Source organism: Alexandromys fortis, unplaced genomic scaffold (genome assembly GCF_014885135.2).
Source record: "Alexandromys fortis isolate MF-2015 unplaced genomic scaffold, M_Fortis_MF-2015_v1.1 scaffold_41, whole genome shotgun sequence".
In the NCBI taxonomy this organism is placed as follows: Eukaryota; Metazoa; Chordata; class Mammalia; order Rodentia; family Cricetidae; genus Alexandromys; species Alexandromys fortis.
In genome coordinates this window covers 5,567,861-5,584,590 of record NW_026067923.1, presented here as the reverse complement: position 1 = coordinate 5,584,590, position 16,730 = coordinate 5,567,861, and the positions used below count along the sequence as shown (strand labels likewise).

The following is a 16,730-nucleotide window of genomic DNA, read 5'->3' as shown; positions in this document are numbered from 1 at the left end:
GTAAGTAATTACCACCAATAACCCTCCTTCTTAGTGCTGCTTTTGGTATGTAATGTCCATGCTGTTTCTTTAAATACAATTAACACCAGTGATCCCAGTGGGCATCCTGATGGCCTGAGCTACAGGGATTGCCGTGCCAAACTACCAGCTGGGGCAAACTGTCTTAGTTAGGGTACAGTGTACCAACTGCAGGCTTAAGGCCACTATCAGTTTCCAAGGGCTGTGGGAAGGCAGGGTCACCACAGTCGGTCTAGATCTGGGGACCTACAAGCTCAGGAAGATCTGTCCAGAAGCTTTCTGGATGTAGAATGGGCAGATGAGGCCGAGTATCTACTTCTTAGGGCCTTAGTAGTTCCAGTGTTTTAGAATGATTTATTTAACTACTTCTGAGGGTCACAGCTGGATGGGCAGGGCCACCCAGTTGCTTCTTGGAGTCCATAGTATGGGAAGCCCAGTCAATTGCTATCCAGGGTTGTTGGTCAGGGGAAAGGAACAGACTCTGGCCCAAACTACTCAAGAAAAGCCACCGTGCTGTGCCCTGAAGATGGAAAGAAGAGAGCTACCAGCTGTTTCCTAGGATAGCAAATACGTGGGCAAAATCACCTGGGTGCTTCCTAAGAGCCTCAGTGAGCCCAGAAGTTCAAGGGAGCTTTCCCAGTTGTTCCTGGAGCAAAGGGTGCTTAAGCACATATGAAGTACACATACTCATTAAGACAATAATTCCATTTGTAGAAATTTACCTCCAAATACGTGTAATTTGGATATGAAGTTATCAGGCTACAAAACTTTGGACTCACCAAATTAGGATAAGTAATGAAGCATTTTTTCTGAATTTGACAAATGCAAATGGAACGGACATTGTCAATATAATTCTTTACCTGATAACCATTCTTATTGTAGAAAAAAAAATGGAGAAATGCTTTGGAACATAAGAGATTGTTTTTATTTCCACAGGAAATGAGAAGCTGTGGATTCATTCTAGGCTGATATGGATCAGGGAAAGACCCCTGAAAATCCTGGCTACAGACATACAGAAATAAAACTAGAAAATGACAAAACGTGCAACATATTTAACCTGCTCAAACATAAAACAAAAAGTCAGCTCTGGCCGACTTGTGTACAATGCACAGTCTATACTTGTATTAATGCAAATATGTATGTTACCTTTAAAAATTTATGCATTTTCAGAGCAAAGGGACCACACACCAATAAAAATGAATGGCCCAGATGATCCAGCATCAAGGCTGCTGGCTGAGAAGGTCCAGCCTCACAAACTACTCCAGTCAATACTTAACAATTCTGATTTTCTCAAGGTTTCCCCAAAGATTCCATGCCCCAGGCAACAGGAATCAGTCTAGAGAAAACAATACCCACATTCCAAAAAGATGGTTTATAGATATTTGTTGTCATTTATGGGGGGTTGGCTACAGGATGTTATTGGTCCTAGTCAGAAAAAAGCTTAACAAAATAATTAAATTCAAAGGTCTCTTTCTAAAGAAAAAAGGGGGATATGATATAGGAATTATAGGAAAAAAGGGTAGATTATTGAATCTACTTTAATCCAAAAAAACAACTCAATCTCAAAGTACTTTACATTGGTATGGATATTGTTATATTGATACAAATTTAAAGTTAACTTTGTTATACTATCTGAATATTTCTGCTATTGTTTGGGGCATTGTGCTTATGACCCAAAATGTAACGCACAATTAAGAAATACAGATTAATAGTCATCTATAATAGTCAAACTTACAGTCCTGTTAAGTATATTTTCAAGGTCAAACACAAATATATTTAGATAGACAGATGATCTTCAAACACTTCAAAGACTTACAGAATGGCATTTGATATGTTTAATAACCTAAGGTTTTTCATGACAATGAGACATACCTGCTCCTGACAGCACCAATTTGCTTCAAAAGAGAATGATGGGCATTGAAGAAACTTTGTATGGAGTTTGTTTACTTTATGGAAAAAAATAGCCATATGGGCAAAGAAACTGCCCTTGCCTCAATTGCTGACAGCATACTGTCCAAAGTGTACCAGCAGGATGCAAAAAAAAAAAAAAAAAAAAAAGGTGACTGCAAAACTTTGTCAGGACAAGATAGGTCAGTCATTTAAACTTTCCTGCCTTTCAAAAATGTCTGTTAGATTACTGGAACCGTAGGCCAGAGTTGGATGCCACAACATTACAGAAGAACCTAGGGCGACTGTCTAGGCAGCCAGCTGTTCTGAAAACTGCTTCCTCTGCAATTCATGTTTACTCAGGTAATATTATATCCTTCTCAGTCGTTGATGGGGTTGAAGACAAGATAGTTATAGTTACAGTTCTCCCTCATCAGGGTAGAAAAAACAATTAGGTACGAAACTCTGGACTTTTCAGGAGAAGACAGCTGATGGAGTGTGTTCTCTATTTTGTAAAATACAAACGGACTAGATATTATAACTGTAATTCTTTATAATTATTTTTCTTCTATATAATTTTACTATGTCAAAATTAAAAACCTTCCTTTTCAATTAGCCAAAAAGGAGGAAATGCTGTAGAACATCTTTCTGTACACTGTGAAATGTGTTGCCCTGATTGTTAATAAAATGCTGACTGGTCAGTGTTTAGGCAGGATTTTCAGGGAAGAGAATATGCTGAGGTGGAAAAGGGAAGAATCGTGAGGAGACCCCATAAGATGCAGAGCAAGCAGGATGGGAAGAATGTAGATGAGGTAAACGAGCCTTGGCACAGCACACAGATGAAAAGAACATGCCTAAGCTATCAGTGGAGCATTTATAATCAATATGAAGTCTCAGTGTGGTTACTTGGGAGCAGCTAGCAGGACAGAGCAGATTTGTGATCCTGACAATAAACTCTGCCTATAGGTTATTTATAACAAAAATATTACAAACAATCTAAATGTCCACCAATTTAATAGCAAAAAGTCTATATATGTGTGTATAAATGTATGAGAGAATCTGCAAGATATAACACATTATATGAAAAGGAAAATTATTTTAAAAAATAAATCTGAGAAACTAGAAGATTGAGTATTTACATTTGCTTGCATATGTGTAAGACGATTCTCAAACAATATATAAGAACCTATAATGAGTTACTTGAAAGTCAGGAGAGAAACTGTGCAAATGAGGTCAAATCCAAATGAAAAGCAGGGGCAAATTCATCCCATCTCACTGCATGTTCTCTTGTTTTACTTAAAACCTGCTCTTATTAGTTCTGTCCCCTGACACAAACTTAGACGTATCTGAGAAAAGGAAATCTCAGTGAAGAACTGCCTCCATGAGATACACCTAGGGGCATGACTGTGGGACATTTTCATAATTAATGATTGATGTGGGTGGTCCCATCCCTGGACATGTGGTCCTGGAGATTATAAGTAAGGTAGGTGAATGTGAGCCCGAGATTTTCCCATGATTCCTGCCCCTGCTCTGACTTCCCTCAGATGATGAGCTGCAATCAGGATGTGCAGACCTTTTAAGTCAGGTTTGCTCAGAATGTTCCGTCACAGCAAGAGACAACTAACAGGACAGAAAGTGGGCTACGGCTATGACAAACCTGATGGTGTTGTTTGGGGGAAGAATGTCAAAGTGTCTTGAACTTTGGGCTGGAAAGGCCAGAGTGTTCAGAATGTCATGAACTGTTTGGTGGGAGTTTGGGAGACAAGAGTGTTGAGAGAAATGCAGACAATGGAGGTCTACTTTGTAAAGTTTCAGAGGGAAGCAAAGACTCATCAATCAGGGCCATTCACGTGATAAATCTGATTTAAGAATCTTAAGAATCTGTGGTTTCTGGCTGACTGGCTGAAAAATCAGCTGTGACTAACAAGAGACCAGCATTACGAAGACAAAACCTCTGGTGAATTATTTCCTTGGGGTCAACACACAAGCTGTGGCCCAGAGGAGGACCAAGGCTGCATCTCAAACTAGAAGCAGAACCCAATTATGTGTAAGAGTCTCCCAGGTGCCACTGGTTCTGAAGGCATGGAAGGGCAATGGCGAGCAGCCGAGGCTTGGCACTGGAGAGGCCAGAAGACGGCAGGGATGAAGGGGCAGTACAGTGGCTATGGAGGCCCTAGGATGTTGGAGACGCCAGGACTTTGGAATGAACACCAAGAACAGTAGCAGGTACAGAAGAGACGAGCTGAGAGTGCCAGAGTTGGGGAGGTAGAGCCCCCCAAGCCCCTGGAGCCCAGACCATGAATGAGTACCAGACTTTGAGTACTGGGCCTTTTACACTGTTAAATTTTGTTTTTGCTTTGATCTAATTTTACCAGTGCCATGGGCAGGTGATTTTGGACTGCATGAGGAAACTGAGAAGACATATGAGAGAAGCCAGTAAACTGTATTCCTCCACGGTTTCCACTTCTGTCCCTGCCTCAAGCTTCCGTCCTGGCTTCCTTTAGTGATGGCCTATAATCTGTAAGGTAAATAAACCCCTTCCTCTACAAGTTGGTTTTTGTCAGTGTTTTATCATAGGAAAGAAAAATCAAACGATAACATGGGGATATGGGAGGAATTTGAAGAAAGGGCAAGATGGGAGATTTGATCAAAATGCATTAATATACCATATATGAAATCCTTGAACGACAAACTTAAAAAAAAGTACTAGAAGTCCTAGTCAGACCAACCAGTAAAGAAACAGTAATGGAACTAAATAGAAGAGGCAAAGTGATGTGTTTCCAATAGTAAAACTTTATTAAAAACAAAAACAAGTGTAAAGACTAGGAAAAGAGAAAGAGCAGAGCAGAGGTTCTAATACAGTGGGCAGCAGTGAGAAGCTGCCAATCTGTCCAACGTGGAACCTCTGGGATAGCGTGGCCTACAGGCTTCAGGATACACGGCTTTAATAAGACGTGCATATGACACAATTGATCAAATGCTGGGAACTCAGCAGTCAGTGAAAGGACAGACAGAACCAGATTCTGTCCCAAAGGGCTGTTCTGGGTCACATCTAACAAACTAAGAAGACCCATCTACTTCTCAGAGCTGAAGAAAACTGTTTAAAAAGGTTAACAGCAAATGTGAAAAAATGTCTCAAAATAATCTTTTAGTGGGTGGATTTGGCACATTCCAGAGAACACCTTTGAGCTTAGTCCAACTCTGAATTAAGCCAGAGTTCACCTTTAAGAAACAATGAGCCGGTTTTTAAGTAAAAACCTTGTATTAATAGGAAACATGGAATGTGAGTGCAAAGATAGTATCGACTGAACTATATCTAAATATTTTACAAAGTTTCCATGAGCCATCAGTAGATCTTTAAAATGCATGAGCTTTTTAAGGCTTTGTTAGTCATTCATCTGTAAAAACCCAGCTTTTTATGTGTGTGCCAAGCATAAAATTGCCCTATGCTAAATTTAACACAAATTCACATTACAGAGTAATGTGTTCTTCAACATAATTATGACAGCGAGTCAAAGGATAAAAACACACTTAGAACAGTCTACCTTCTGATAAAGTTTAGCAAATGAAGAAAGCCTGAGGAACATACAAAAATTGGGCCCACATTTCAAAGCTGCAGGCAATCAAGCCAAGAAAATAAACGGAGGAATCAGGCTATGTAATCACAATCCCTTGTAAAATCATTTAAACTATTTCTTAGTTGTAATTGTTAGCAGTTTCTTATGACTATAATCTTTAAAAAAAAATCTTCCACCACAAAAATTAAATGCACATGTACATTAACATTTTTGTCTACTTATAGTTAGGTGCCAGTGTGCCAAATTAAAATTTCCCTCTTCCAATTCTGCATTCTCTATTAATTCTAGTACATTTGGTTCCCAGTTAATTTTGTATTATTTTTCCAAACAATGGTTGGCTAGAAATTGAAGTAACAAAGAGTTTGGGAAGGAAAATAGTAAAGAGAGCCATTTAGTGTTTCTGCAAAGCAACAGTGCTTTCTAAAGATTCTGTTCAGTGCTGCTAACCACTTACTGTTACATAATTAAGATTCCTAACTTTCCCCTTGGCAAACACGGTCAGTATAAGATGTAAGCAGAGCTGCTTCAGGCTAGATGGTCAGCACAAGCAGCTGCTGTCTTCTCACGGCCTTCTGGCCTTCATGCTCAGACCTTTTCCTCAAGAAGCTAACATGGGTGTAGATCACTTATAGCAAGAACTTAAGTGACAAGAAATCCGTCAGAACATTACCATGATAACTCAACTTAAACTAATTTTTAGGAAGTGATTTGTTGTCCAGGTGATCAATTCCCGAGCAGAGACTTTTCCTAATATGTTTAGGTAACTTTCACTGGCTCTAGGCGGATTGGGGTGAGAAGCAACCCTGTGCAGAGCTAGGCTGCCTTTCCTCACTGCAGTAACCTAGTTGAAGCTTAGGTCTGCCTCTTACCTCTCACAAGTGGGAAGGGGGGAAGGAACACTCATTTCAAATCTCAATGGAACCATTATAAACTCATTGTCCTCTTCCTATACTTTGCAAAAGAGGTACAATAACCCTCAGCAAATTAAAAATAAGTAAGACCAGGAGCAAAAGAGATGGCTCAGTGGTTAAGAGACCATGCTGTTCCCGCAAATGACACAAGCTGGGGTCCCACTACCTCACTGGTCAGTTCACAACCACTAGTTCACATGTCCAGGAGGTCCAGAGTCCTGTTCTGGCTTTCATAGGCACCTCCCACACACACATGGCCTTTACTCGCAGAGATGCACACATACACATACATTAAAAATATAAAAAGTAAAATAAAATAAAAACATAATTCTAAGGGCCAAAATATCAACTTAATAAATGCAGGATGCAGGTCATCTACAGTATGCTCTCATAATTAAGGGGTCAGATTAGTAACTATATGTCTTCCATATTCATATACTTTATGTTCACATCCTTCACAAACTAACCAGTGCCAAATGTCACCATTCAAAAAGAAACTACATATTCTTTGGCCAGAATGTGCATGCAAAAAAATAACTGATAAAGAAGTGTAAGAATGGGACTTCCGGCCAATGTGACAGCATTATATCCGTTCTGAAACAAAAGGGAAAGGTATGAAAACCAACATTTATTACAAGCTTACTAACAGGTGCCACGTGCTAAGTTCTTTACATAAAATACAATGAGTTTAATGTTCCACGCATCCCCTTACCAAGTACTTGCAAGCAAATCCATCCAAAAACCAAAGAAATACAGCAGAAACTCTAAGCACCCGAACTGAGAGCACTTCTCCCAGGGTACAGACTCAGTCCACATGTATCATTCTTGTGTGTATATAGTTCAAGGTGTACAGCTCACTGATTTAAATTGTTCCCAGAAAAGTAACCCAGGAGTATTATTATCTCACTGTTACTTAAAGGAGGTTTTTTGATAGTCCAAGAATTCAATTCTATGAGCATGGTTCCATAAGAATCATTTCTGACTTCATCAAAAGATGAACTTCCAGTATTGAAGACTGTACAGACATTATGATAATGTGCAGATTTAAGCTTCGTTAGTGTTCAAATGACAGAGGCTAGAAAGAAGATGAGATTGGGCAATGCTCTGGTTCACTGATTCACAGTGAAAACACAGATGCCTTTCAGGTGGAGGGTATTTATCCTTTGAGATGTTGGTAATCTAGCCTGGGCATGGTGCATGCTAGGCAAGTGCTCTTGCACTGAGCAGTATTCTCATCATGGGATACTGGAGAACAATGGCTGAGGCTGGAGAGATGGTTCAGTGGTTAAGAGCATGGGCTGCTCTTCCACAGGATGCTGGAAGCTCACATCTGTTTTCTAACTACAGTTACGGGGATCTCACTTCTGCAAACACCAGGCATGCACATGGTACACAGAATTACATGTAGGCAAAATCCCATACACATAAAATGAAAATAAATAAATTTTAAAAATTGTTTTAAAGAAAAGTATCTGTATGCATGATAAAAAAGAATCTAAGTCATATACCTTTGAAAACAGTTAAGTTGATTTTTAAGTGTCTGACTATCAGGGGAACAAAGCTGTGAAATTTCATACTTATAATCTAATATTAGCTTAATAACCTTAATAAAACATAAAAAATTCTAAAAGCTCAACAAAATATAAAAATGTGTGCTGCAATGCTAAATACAAATAGCGTAACAATTTTATTTATGCTATAAGTATAAATGAAATATAAATAATGTATATAATTATACTATAAGTATAAATAAAATTTAAATAAGATATACAATTACTTGTATGTTATATAGAAATTATATATGCCATATATACTGTATATTATAAATAGTATAAACAAGGTCTGGGCTACAGCTTAGTGACAGAATGCTTGCCTACCATGCACAAAGTTCTGGGTTCAAAAAAAGAAAGAAAAATTTGTATTATAATTACACAAAAATTGCTTTATACCTATAAAATTGAAACAGTTAAAAACTGATTGAGAGATACTTTATTTTTAGATATTTTTATTGTTTGTAAGAATATTATTTAAATAAAAATGAAAACTTTTAAAATGTTATCACCATGTAGATTAATGGTACACAGACTGTAGTAGCTTAAGGATTTAAGTGTCTTAATTTTCTAGTCATTCACCAGTTTCAGGAAAGCAAGCTTTTGTGATTCCTTTATTCCTTCCACAATGCTTAGTACTGCACCTATGGCCTAAACAGAACCAGTCAGGACCAGTGATGATTACCAATTACATATAATAAAAACGAGAACTTACTATTGTTTGTTGGTTCAGAAAATCCAGCCTTCGGACCACTCCATCCTTTGTTTTCCCCTGTCTGAAAGATTAAAACAATTTTTGAAGTCTATAGATTTAGGCATATTAAAACAATGCTGTCTGATCACTTAGCAAGGACAAAGATCTCTCCCATGGCTACTGAGTGTATCCTTTCCACCTCTCGCCCACGGTGCACTGCAGAAGTAACTAGTGTGAACAGGACACCGTGCCCTTCCTACTCTCACCCACGGTGACACTGCAGAAGTAACTAGTGTGAACAGGACACCGTGCCCTTCCTACTCTCACCCACGGTGAAGCTGCAGGAGTAACTAGTGTGAACAGGACACCATGCCCTTCCTACTCTCACCCACGGTGAAGCTGCAGAAGTAACTAGTGTGAACAGGACACCGTGCCCTTCCTACTCTCACCCACGGTGAAGCTGCAGGAGAAACTAGTGTGAACAGGACACCGTGCCCTTCCTACTCTTGCCCACGGTGAAGCTGCAGGAGAAACTAGTGTGAACAGGACACCATGCCCTTCCCTTCCTACTCTTACCCACGGTGACACTGCAGAAGTTACTAGTGTGAACAGGACACCGTGCCCTTCCTACTCTGAGTCTACCGCTTTGCTCGCTGCTCTGAGTTGTTTCAGGTTTCAAGCATGAGTTTGTCTGTTTATAAAGCATCAAGAAAACCTGCCATATATAGTATGTATTACATAGAAGACAGTCAATAATTTTTACTAAAGAAGTAAAGGAGTGTCTTCATCCTTTCTAAGATCAAAATAAAAAGAGAAATATTACTGTGTCCGTTCTGGGGAAAAAAAAAGCCTTTGCTAAAGTATCACCAAAATATAAGTGTATTTTTTACACAATTTTTTGTCTCTCTCATTGCAGTCTTAAGGTGGCAAGGAAACAAATATTGACAAAAGAAATGTAAAACACAAAACTAAGAATCATGAAAAATGGTTTGACACTGTTACCAAAACTAGCAGCATAACACAAACCAGAAAGCACACCACTCTTCCTTTATCTCTTTATCCGTCCGCTTAAGACAAAATTTTCTGTTATCTCCACATTTACCCTGAGAGATCTGTTGTAGAATATGACTTTAACTATGTAAAGACATGTTACATTTGTTTATGCTGCAGAACATTACTTTAACCATGTAAAGATGTGTTGCTGTTTCATCTTGCCTGCCCAAGGCACCTGATTGGTCTAATAAAAAGCTGAACAGTCTCAGTGGAGGGATGGATGGGCTGGCGGTCAGAGAGACACATGAGGAGGAAGCTAGGCTGGAGAAGAAAGAGAGAACAAGGGAGATGCCCCGGGTCAGCCAGTAGACAGCCACCTAGAGGAAACAGGAAAGTAGGACATACAGAATGAAAGAAAGATGAAAATCCCCAAGCCACAGAGGAAGAAAAACAATTTAGTTATAAGAGCTAGTGGGACAAGCATAAGATAAGACCAAGCATTCATAATTAATAGTAAGCCTCCATGTCAGGATTAGGGAGCTGGTTGGTGGGCCAAAAGAGAGCCTGCTACAAGACCACTACTGAAACCTTTGACTACAAAATTCTAATACAGACATTCTTTTCAACACAGAAATTACTGCAATAAAGAAGCCCAAAAGTATTAACCACCACCAATTCTGATATTTAAGACAAGATATATTTGGTAATGACCTAATTGCTTTGTATGAATATAGATGATCTCATTATACCTCACAATATCTGATTATTACCATTTGCCTTCTAAAGATGCAAACCAAAGTGTCTGAGGTCATACACTTCATAGGCAGTTTTCCTAAGATATAAGAAATAGAGAGTAACCATACCCTAAGGTTGGCGTTTTTGTTGTTGTCTTTTTCTTTTGTAATTGTTCTGTGTTACTTTATGTGAAGCACCAGGTACTGGACCATTGAATCCTGGGCCTTATGGACACACTAGGAAATCATTCTAATCACTGAGCCACATCAATGGTCCACTAATAACTTTTTATGTAGAAAGGAGTTAGAACCCAGTGAAAAAGGACTATAAATATGATAAATATCTATGAATCATGCAACTAGAAAAGGAAAGAAACACCAGGATAAATAGCAGAGTTGGGAGAAGAATGGCCTTGGGCTGGAGAAACAACTCAATGGCTAAAAGCACCTATTGCTCTCCCAGAAGACCCAAGTCGTCACTGGGTCAAAAGCTGGCACTGCACAATACACTCCACCCTTCCATCTGACGTCTTTGCTTAGACTATCACCTGGCTTCAAAAGTCATTCTCTGGCTCCCTTTCGTGTGGGTGTTCTTTCCGTATGTATCCACCATACATATTGTTTAAACTTGAATCTTAACAAACATACATATAAAATATTCCCGAACTCTTCCTCTCTTTATGCCTACCACCAGTTTCTTTGTTCAGATCCTCCACATCTAAACAATTCTATTAGCTTCCTTGACTGACTTCCCTACTTTTTGCCTCTCAGGTCAAATCCATTCTCCATACTTCTGAGAGAATTACTTTTTATGAACATAACTAGATTAAGTTGAAATCTTAAACGAACAATTCTTTAAGCCCTTTACTTTGCATTCAAACAGTGACCGACTGATCTCCCTCTCTCTTTGCAATATGATCAAAACGCCTCCTTCCCAATACTTAATGGCCGAATTCCTTGAGAGTAAGGACTAGGTTTCAAACCACTTTGGAAGTTCTAAGTATCTGGCATTGAGTAGGTGTGAGTCTGAGGGTGGGTTTCATATGTCCAGAGTTTAGGTATTTGGTAAAACCTTATTTGGTGTATTTCTAAGGAAGTTTGGACTGAGCTGTTCATTTAAACTGGTGGACTTTAGGTAAAGCATACTACCCTTCACAATGTGGAGGACCACATGCAGTCAGCTGATAGTGTCAATGAAACAAAGGTTCAGTTCCCTCAGGAAGGAATTTTCCAGCGCCTGTCTATGGATTCAAATGGAACTGCTTCTTGAGTCCCCAGTCTGCTAGGTCCTCCCACAGATTACCAACGACCCAAGTCTGTGTGTATTTACAAATGTGCATGCACACACGCAGACATACATGTGCAAACGTCGGGGTGCACGCACACACGTGCACACACACATACACACCCACGTGTACATGTGCACACATCTTACTGGTTCTGTTTCTCGGAAGAACACTTGCTAATATACTAAAAATGCAACAAACAAAAGGCTTCTCAAAGGAAATACTGTTTTGCTTTTCACTTAATATACAAATAAATGTCTCTAAAATGGCTTATTTTGACGTATTTTTTATAAGTCCTCATTAGTTCTAAGTCAATATAAACATGTTAATTAAAACATATACATAACCTAACATCTACTGAATTGCAAACATACATATGCCATATTTTGTATTACAAATACTTTTTAAAGGAGAAAAAACATTGACTAGCCAACCCAAAACAAACAAACAAACAAAAAACCCAGAATCGAAATCTCCATCACACAGACAAATGAATTTTTAAACACTGAACCGAATCGTAACGGACTTGAGAAAAGCACAGCGAGGTGTTCACCAGAAGATGTCTTGCTCCTCCCTCTAAGCTTAAGGAGCGTCCCCTGCAGAAACTAAGGCTCTCTCCAAAATGGAGTCCTTGAGAAAGGAAAACATGATATATAGAAAATAAAATATAAAGGAAAACTACCTTTATAAAGGGAAAGTTAAACCTGTTTTGTTGTAAGTTTTTGTGTAAACAAAATGCTTAATAGAAATAATTTCTTCATAAGCGTAGATAACAAAAAGATAATAAACAAGAAAATTAATTCAATTCTCTTCACCTTATCTGCTACACCCTGAGTTCAGGTCCCAACAACAGAGGCATGTGCTAATGATGTCATTAGCTCCGCAGAAGAAATAAAGGCATATGAACAGGGTCTTGGGAGAAAAATAAATACTCTCTCAGTTTACCTTTAAGTTTAAAATAAGCAGAAAGAAATAAATAAAACTGGTTTATAGGGAGTGTGCCTAATATAACTCCTGCCCTAAAGGACTAAGGCAAAATTTTTTATTTTTAGTGTTTACAGCAGTATTCCAGAAACAAAGACTAACAGCTCCTGTTCCTAAAAGCACAAATACTGAGAAAAGTAAGTGACTAGCAAAACAGCTGATAAGTTAGGCAATATTATATTGGTATGAACTATCATACAGAAATCCTAGTATTTCCAATCATAGGCTTATTGCTCACCAACACTGCATCTTCCCCACAAGTGGATGCTATTTTCTAGCAGCAAAATCTCACAGAGCATTGCCTCATGGAAATTAAAATTCAAGTCAACTGTGACAGCAGATGAGATCAGCATGTTAATCACTTTCATGTCAGACAGGAGGCACACGTCCGTTAATGCCCATTCTTACCTTGTCGAGCTGATCCTGGAGGCTAGTGGATGCTTTATAGCCAAGCTGTAACAGCATCGCTTCTGCAGCGTTCTTTTTGGCTATCTTTTTATTAGGTCCTGTTCCAGTAGCAACTTCGTTGCCCACCTTGACCTATTGAGGTTGAAGAAATTAATTAGTTGTATTAGCAAACAGGAAATCCTTACATTATGAAGCAATGCACAGAACTCAAAAAATGTGAAGGTTAATCCAAAATAAAACAGAAAGGTAACATCTCACTCATGTAAATTTTATATATACAAGTGAAAACACACATGGAGAAAATATGGGGAAATGGTCCTCAGATGCTGGTGGTCATCTCAGGTGGCATTCTGCTAGGCCTTTTACTTCCTTAAATATTTCTATGTTATTTGACTTTTTAAACCTTACTCATTTAAGCAAACACAAAAATACAAAATAAAGTTTACATCAACACAGCATTTGCTCTAACTTCATTTAGTACTCTTTATTCCCAGTAGGAAACTAACAAAGGGGAAATTCACATTGGTGTCATTTAAACTAATGTCCAAACTTTATATGAGTTTATATTAGGGCTCAGTGGTAGAATACTTCCTAACAGAGACAGGGCCTAGGTTCAATACCTAGTAAGGAAAATAGCATATCAAATAGTTCCTAAAGAAAATGAATCTGAGGCTGAGTATAGTACTGCGGTGAAGAAAAAGACAGGAAATTCAACTTCATGGTCCCCTCCCCCCTAAGATGCTGCACGCTATTTAACAGTTCCCCAACCTGCAGACTCTTCATCAGTATGACAGGAATACCAACAACTATGCCTCACTAGTGCTCAGAAATGAAGAGAATCAGCCGGGCGGTGGTGGTGCACGGCTTTAATCCCAGCACTCAGCAGGCAGAGGCAGACAGATCTCTGTGAGTTCCAGGCCAGCCTGGTCTCAGAGTTAGTTCCAAAACAGGCTCCAAAGCTACAGAGAAACCCTGTCCTGAAAAGCAAAAAAAAAAAAAAAACCCTGCTTGTAAGCAATTTAAGCATAATGTGCACACACACACACACGCACTTAAATATATATGAGTCATCTTATATACATATTTGCTGAATTGAGTAGGACTGTCTTAGAAATAAGAGAAATAAAGTCATAAAAATTAAATTGAAAAGTGAAACTATGGTCTGGAGGGAAGGCTCAGTGGTTAAAAGCATTGACCACTTTTCCAGAAGACCTCGGTTCAATTCCTAGCTCACAACTGTCTGTAACTCCAAGATCTGACACCCTCACACAGACATACATGCAGGCAAAACATCAATGCACATAAAATAAAAAGAAAAATTATTAAAAACAGAAAAGTGAAACTATAAGGAGGAATCTACAAAATGACATTAAGATATTGCTGCTCTCACAGAGGACTCAGGTTAGTTTACGAACACCCAACTTGGAGGCCCACAACTTTACTCTAGCTCCCTGGGTGCCCTCTTTTTACATACAAAATACAAATTATGAATACATCTTTAAAAGAGAAAATACTAATAAATAGTACGATGAGTCATGTTTATAGGTTACAGGCAATAGTAATATAGTAATTCATGTGTCAACTGATCTATAAATTCACTGAATTCCTATCGAAGTCTCACAGGTATTTTACACTATCTGACAATTCTAGAGTTCATATAGTACAGCGAAGTGCTAAGAAAAGACGTGCTTTTGTGGGAGAATAGGAAGGCACAGTACTTCTTTGCTTATCTGAATTTTTATATATCTACCATAAGAAAGGGGCAGATAAACCTGAGTTTATTAAATTACTTTTGCTCTTAAAAAGATATGAATGAAAAATGGAAAGGAGGGGGCCGATGGCTCAGTGTTAGTTAAACATTGGCTACACATGTGTGGAAAGGCATTTGGATGCCAGAAGATCTACACAAGGAGTGTGCACAGGGTGTGATGATTCTCTTAGGGTTCGAGCACTGAAATCAGAAGGCCAAGAAGATACTCCCAGAGAAAGCTGGGTCTAGGTAACAACAGCAACAAAATCTGGGTTTAACTGGGAGACCCTGCATTACTGAGTAAAGAACAGGGAGAGAGGGTGGGTCCTGACATCAGCCTCAGGTCTGTACACACAGAGATGCGTCTCTCTCTCTCCCCATATATATGTGTATATATAATATGATGTGTGTTTGTATGCATGCATGTATGTATGCCTCACTTCTTCCCCTCCAACACATACAGGAAAAAGTAAAATTACAACACAGGAAGATATGAAACAGTTCCTTTGCAGGGGTTTCCTCTAGAAAATAAACAAGAAACCCCAACATACAATCCATGTCTGATAAGTTGGGTTATGTTACCAGACATCACTTTATTTAAAATAAAAAATATTTTAAAAAAATAAAGTTCCATGTTGGGTGGGTGGCTGGAAAGAGAGGAGGGAGGAAGACATTGTGGTTGAAATGTAAAATAGGTAGATAGACAGATAGATAAATTTAAAATGAAATAAAAGAGAACATAGTAAAATGAAAACAAAACTCCAGTGGGAGGAGGAGAGGGAAAGGAAACTGGGATTGGCATGTAAAGAAGATTCATACCTTAAATTTAAATTTAAAAGAGGGGAGGATAATGTATGGAGCAATAATGAACTTGGCTGAGCAAGTAATAAAAATAATGAGAGAACAATTTAACAACCAGAATAAAAATAAATAATTAATTAAACTCGAACAGCTTCATGCCACTTCCAAAAAATTTCTCTGACAATCAACTGGATATTAGCCATGACTATACATATGCACAGGTAAATACAGATTCCAGGTGGACAACATAATAATTTTAACAATATTTTGCGGTTTTGGTTCTTGTCTACAACCCTAATAGACGTTGTTCTTCCTGATCCAGAACATACACTTTCCTGTCTGGCTTCCACGGTTGAGTATAATTAGCTATCCATTAGTTTCAATTTGATTTGAGATACAATTTCCATCACTACTTTTAAGCTTTAGTAAAGACATCACTTGTAAGAAATGGGATCTACTTTTCACCAATCCCACATCAAACAGATGTCTGATCTCCAAAATATACAAAGAACTCAAGAAATTGGTCACATAATCCAATAAAAAAAAAATGGAGTACAGACCTAAACAGAACTCTCAACAGAGGAATCTACGATGGCTGAAAGACACTTAAGGAAATGTTCAACATCCTTAGTCATCAGAGAAATGCAAATCAAAACAACTCTGAGATTCCATCTTACACCTGTAAGAATGGCCAAGATCAAAAACGCTGATGACAACTTAAGCTGGAGAGGTTGTGGGGAAAAGGGAACACTTCTGCATTGCTGGTGAGAGTGCAAGCTGGTACAGCCCCTTTGGATGTCTGTGTGGCGATTTCTCAGAAAATTAGGAATAACCTTCCTCAAGACCCAGTAATACCACTTTTGGGTATATATCCAAAGGATGTTCAATTGTGCCACAAGGACATGTGCTCAACTATGTTCATAGCAGCATCATTCATAATGGCCTGAATCTGGAAACAACCTAGATACTTCCCAACCAACGAATGGATAAAGAAAATGTGATCCATTTACACAATGGAGCACTACTCACCAATAAAAAACAATGATATCTCAAAATTTGCAGACAAATGGATGAAACTAAAAAACACTAAGGTAAGTGAGGTAACCCAGACCCAGAAAGACAAACACATTACATGC

At 38.5% G+C, this 16,730-nt stretch overlaps 1 protein-coding gene across 4 annotated transcripts in view; it reads right to left on the bottom strand.

Annotated features, from left to right (window-relative positions):
- Positions 1–16,730, bottom strand: part of Stau2 (staufen double-stranded RNA binding protein 2) — a 262,426-nt gene that overhangs the window by 147,137 nt on the left and 98,559 nt on the right. For all 4 annotated transcript variants that reach the window (XM_050142109.1, XM_050142107.1, XM_050142108.1 and 1 more), the window contains 2 exons: positions 13,044–13,175; positions 8,660–8,720 (listed from right to left, as the gene is read on the bottom strand). In XM_050142109.1, the coding sequence (XP_049998066.1) occupies positions 8,660–8,720; positions 13,044–13,175 (193 nt within the window). The remainder of the gene's footprint in view (positions 1–8,659; positions 8,721–13,043; positions 13,176–16,730) is intronic.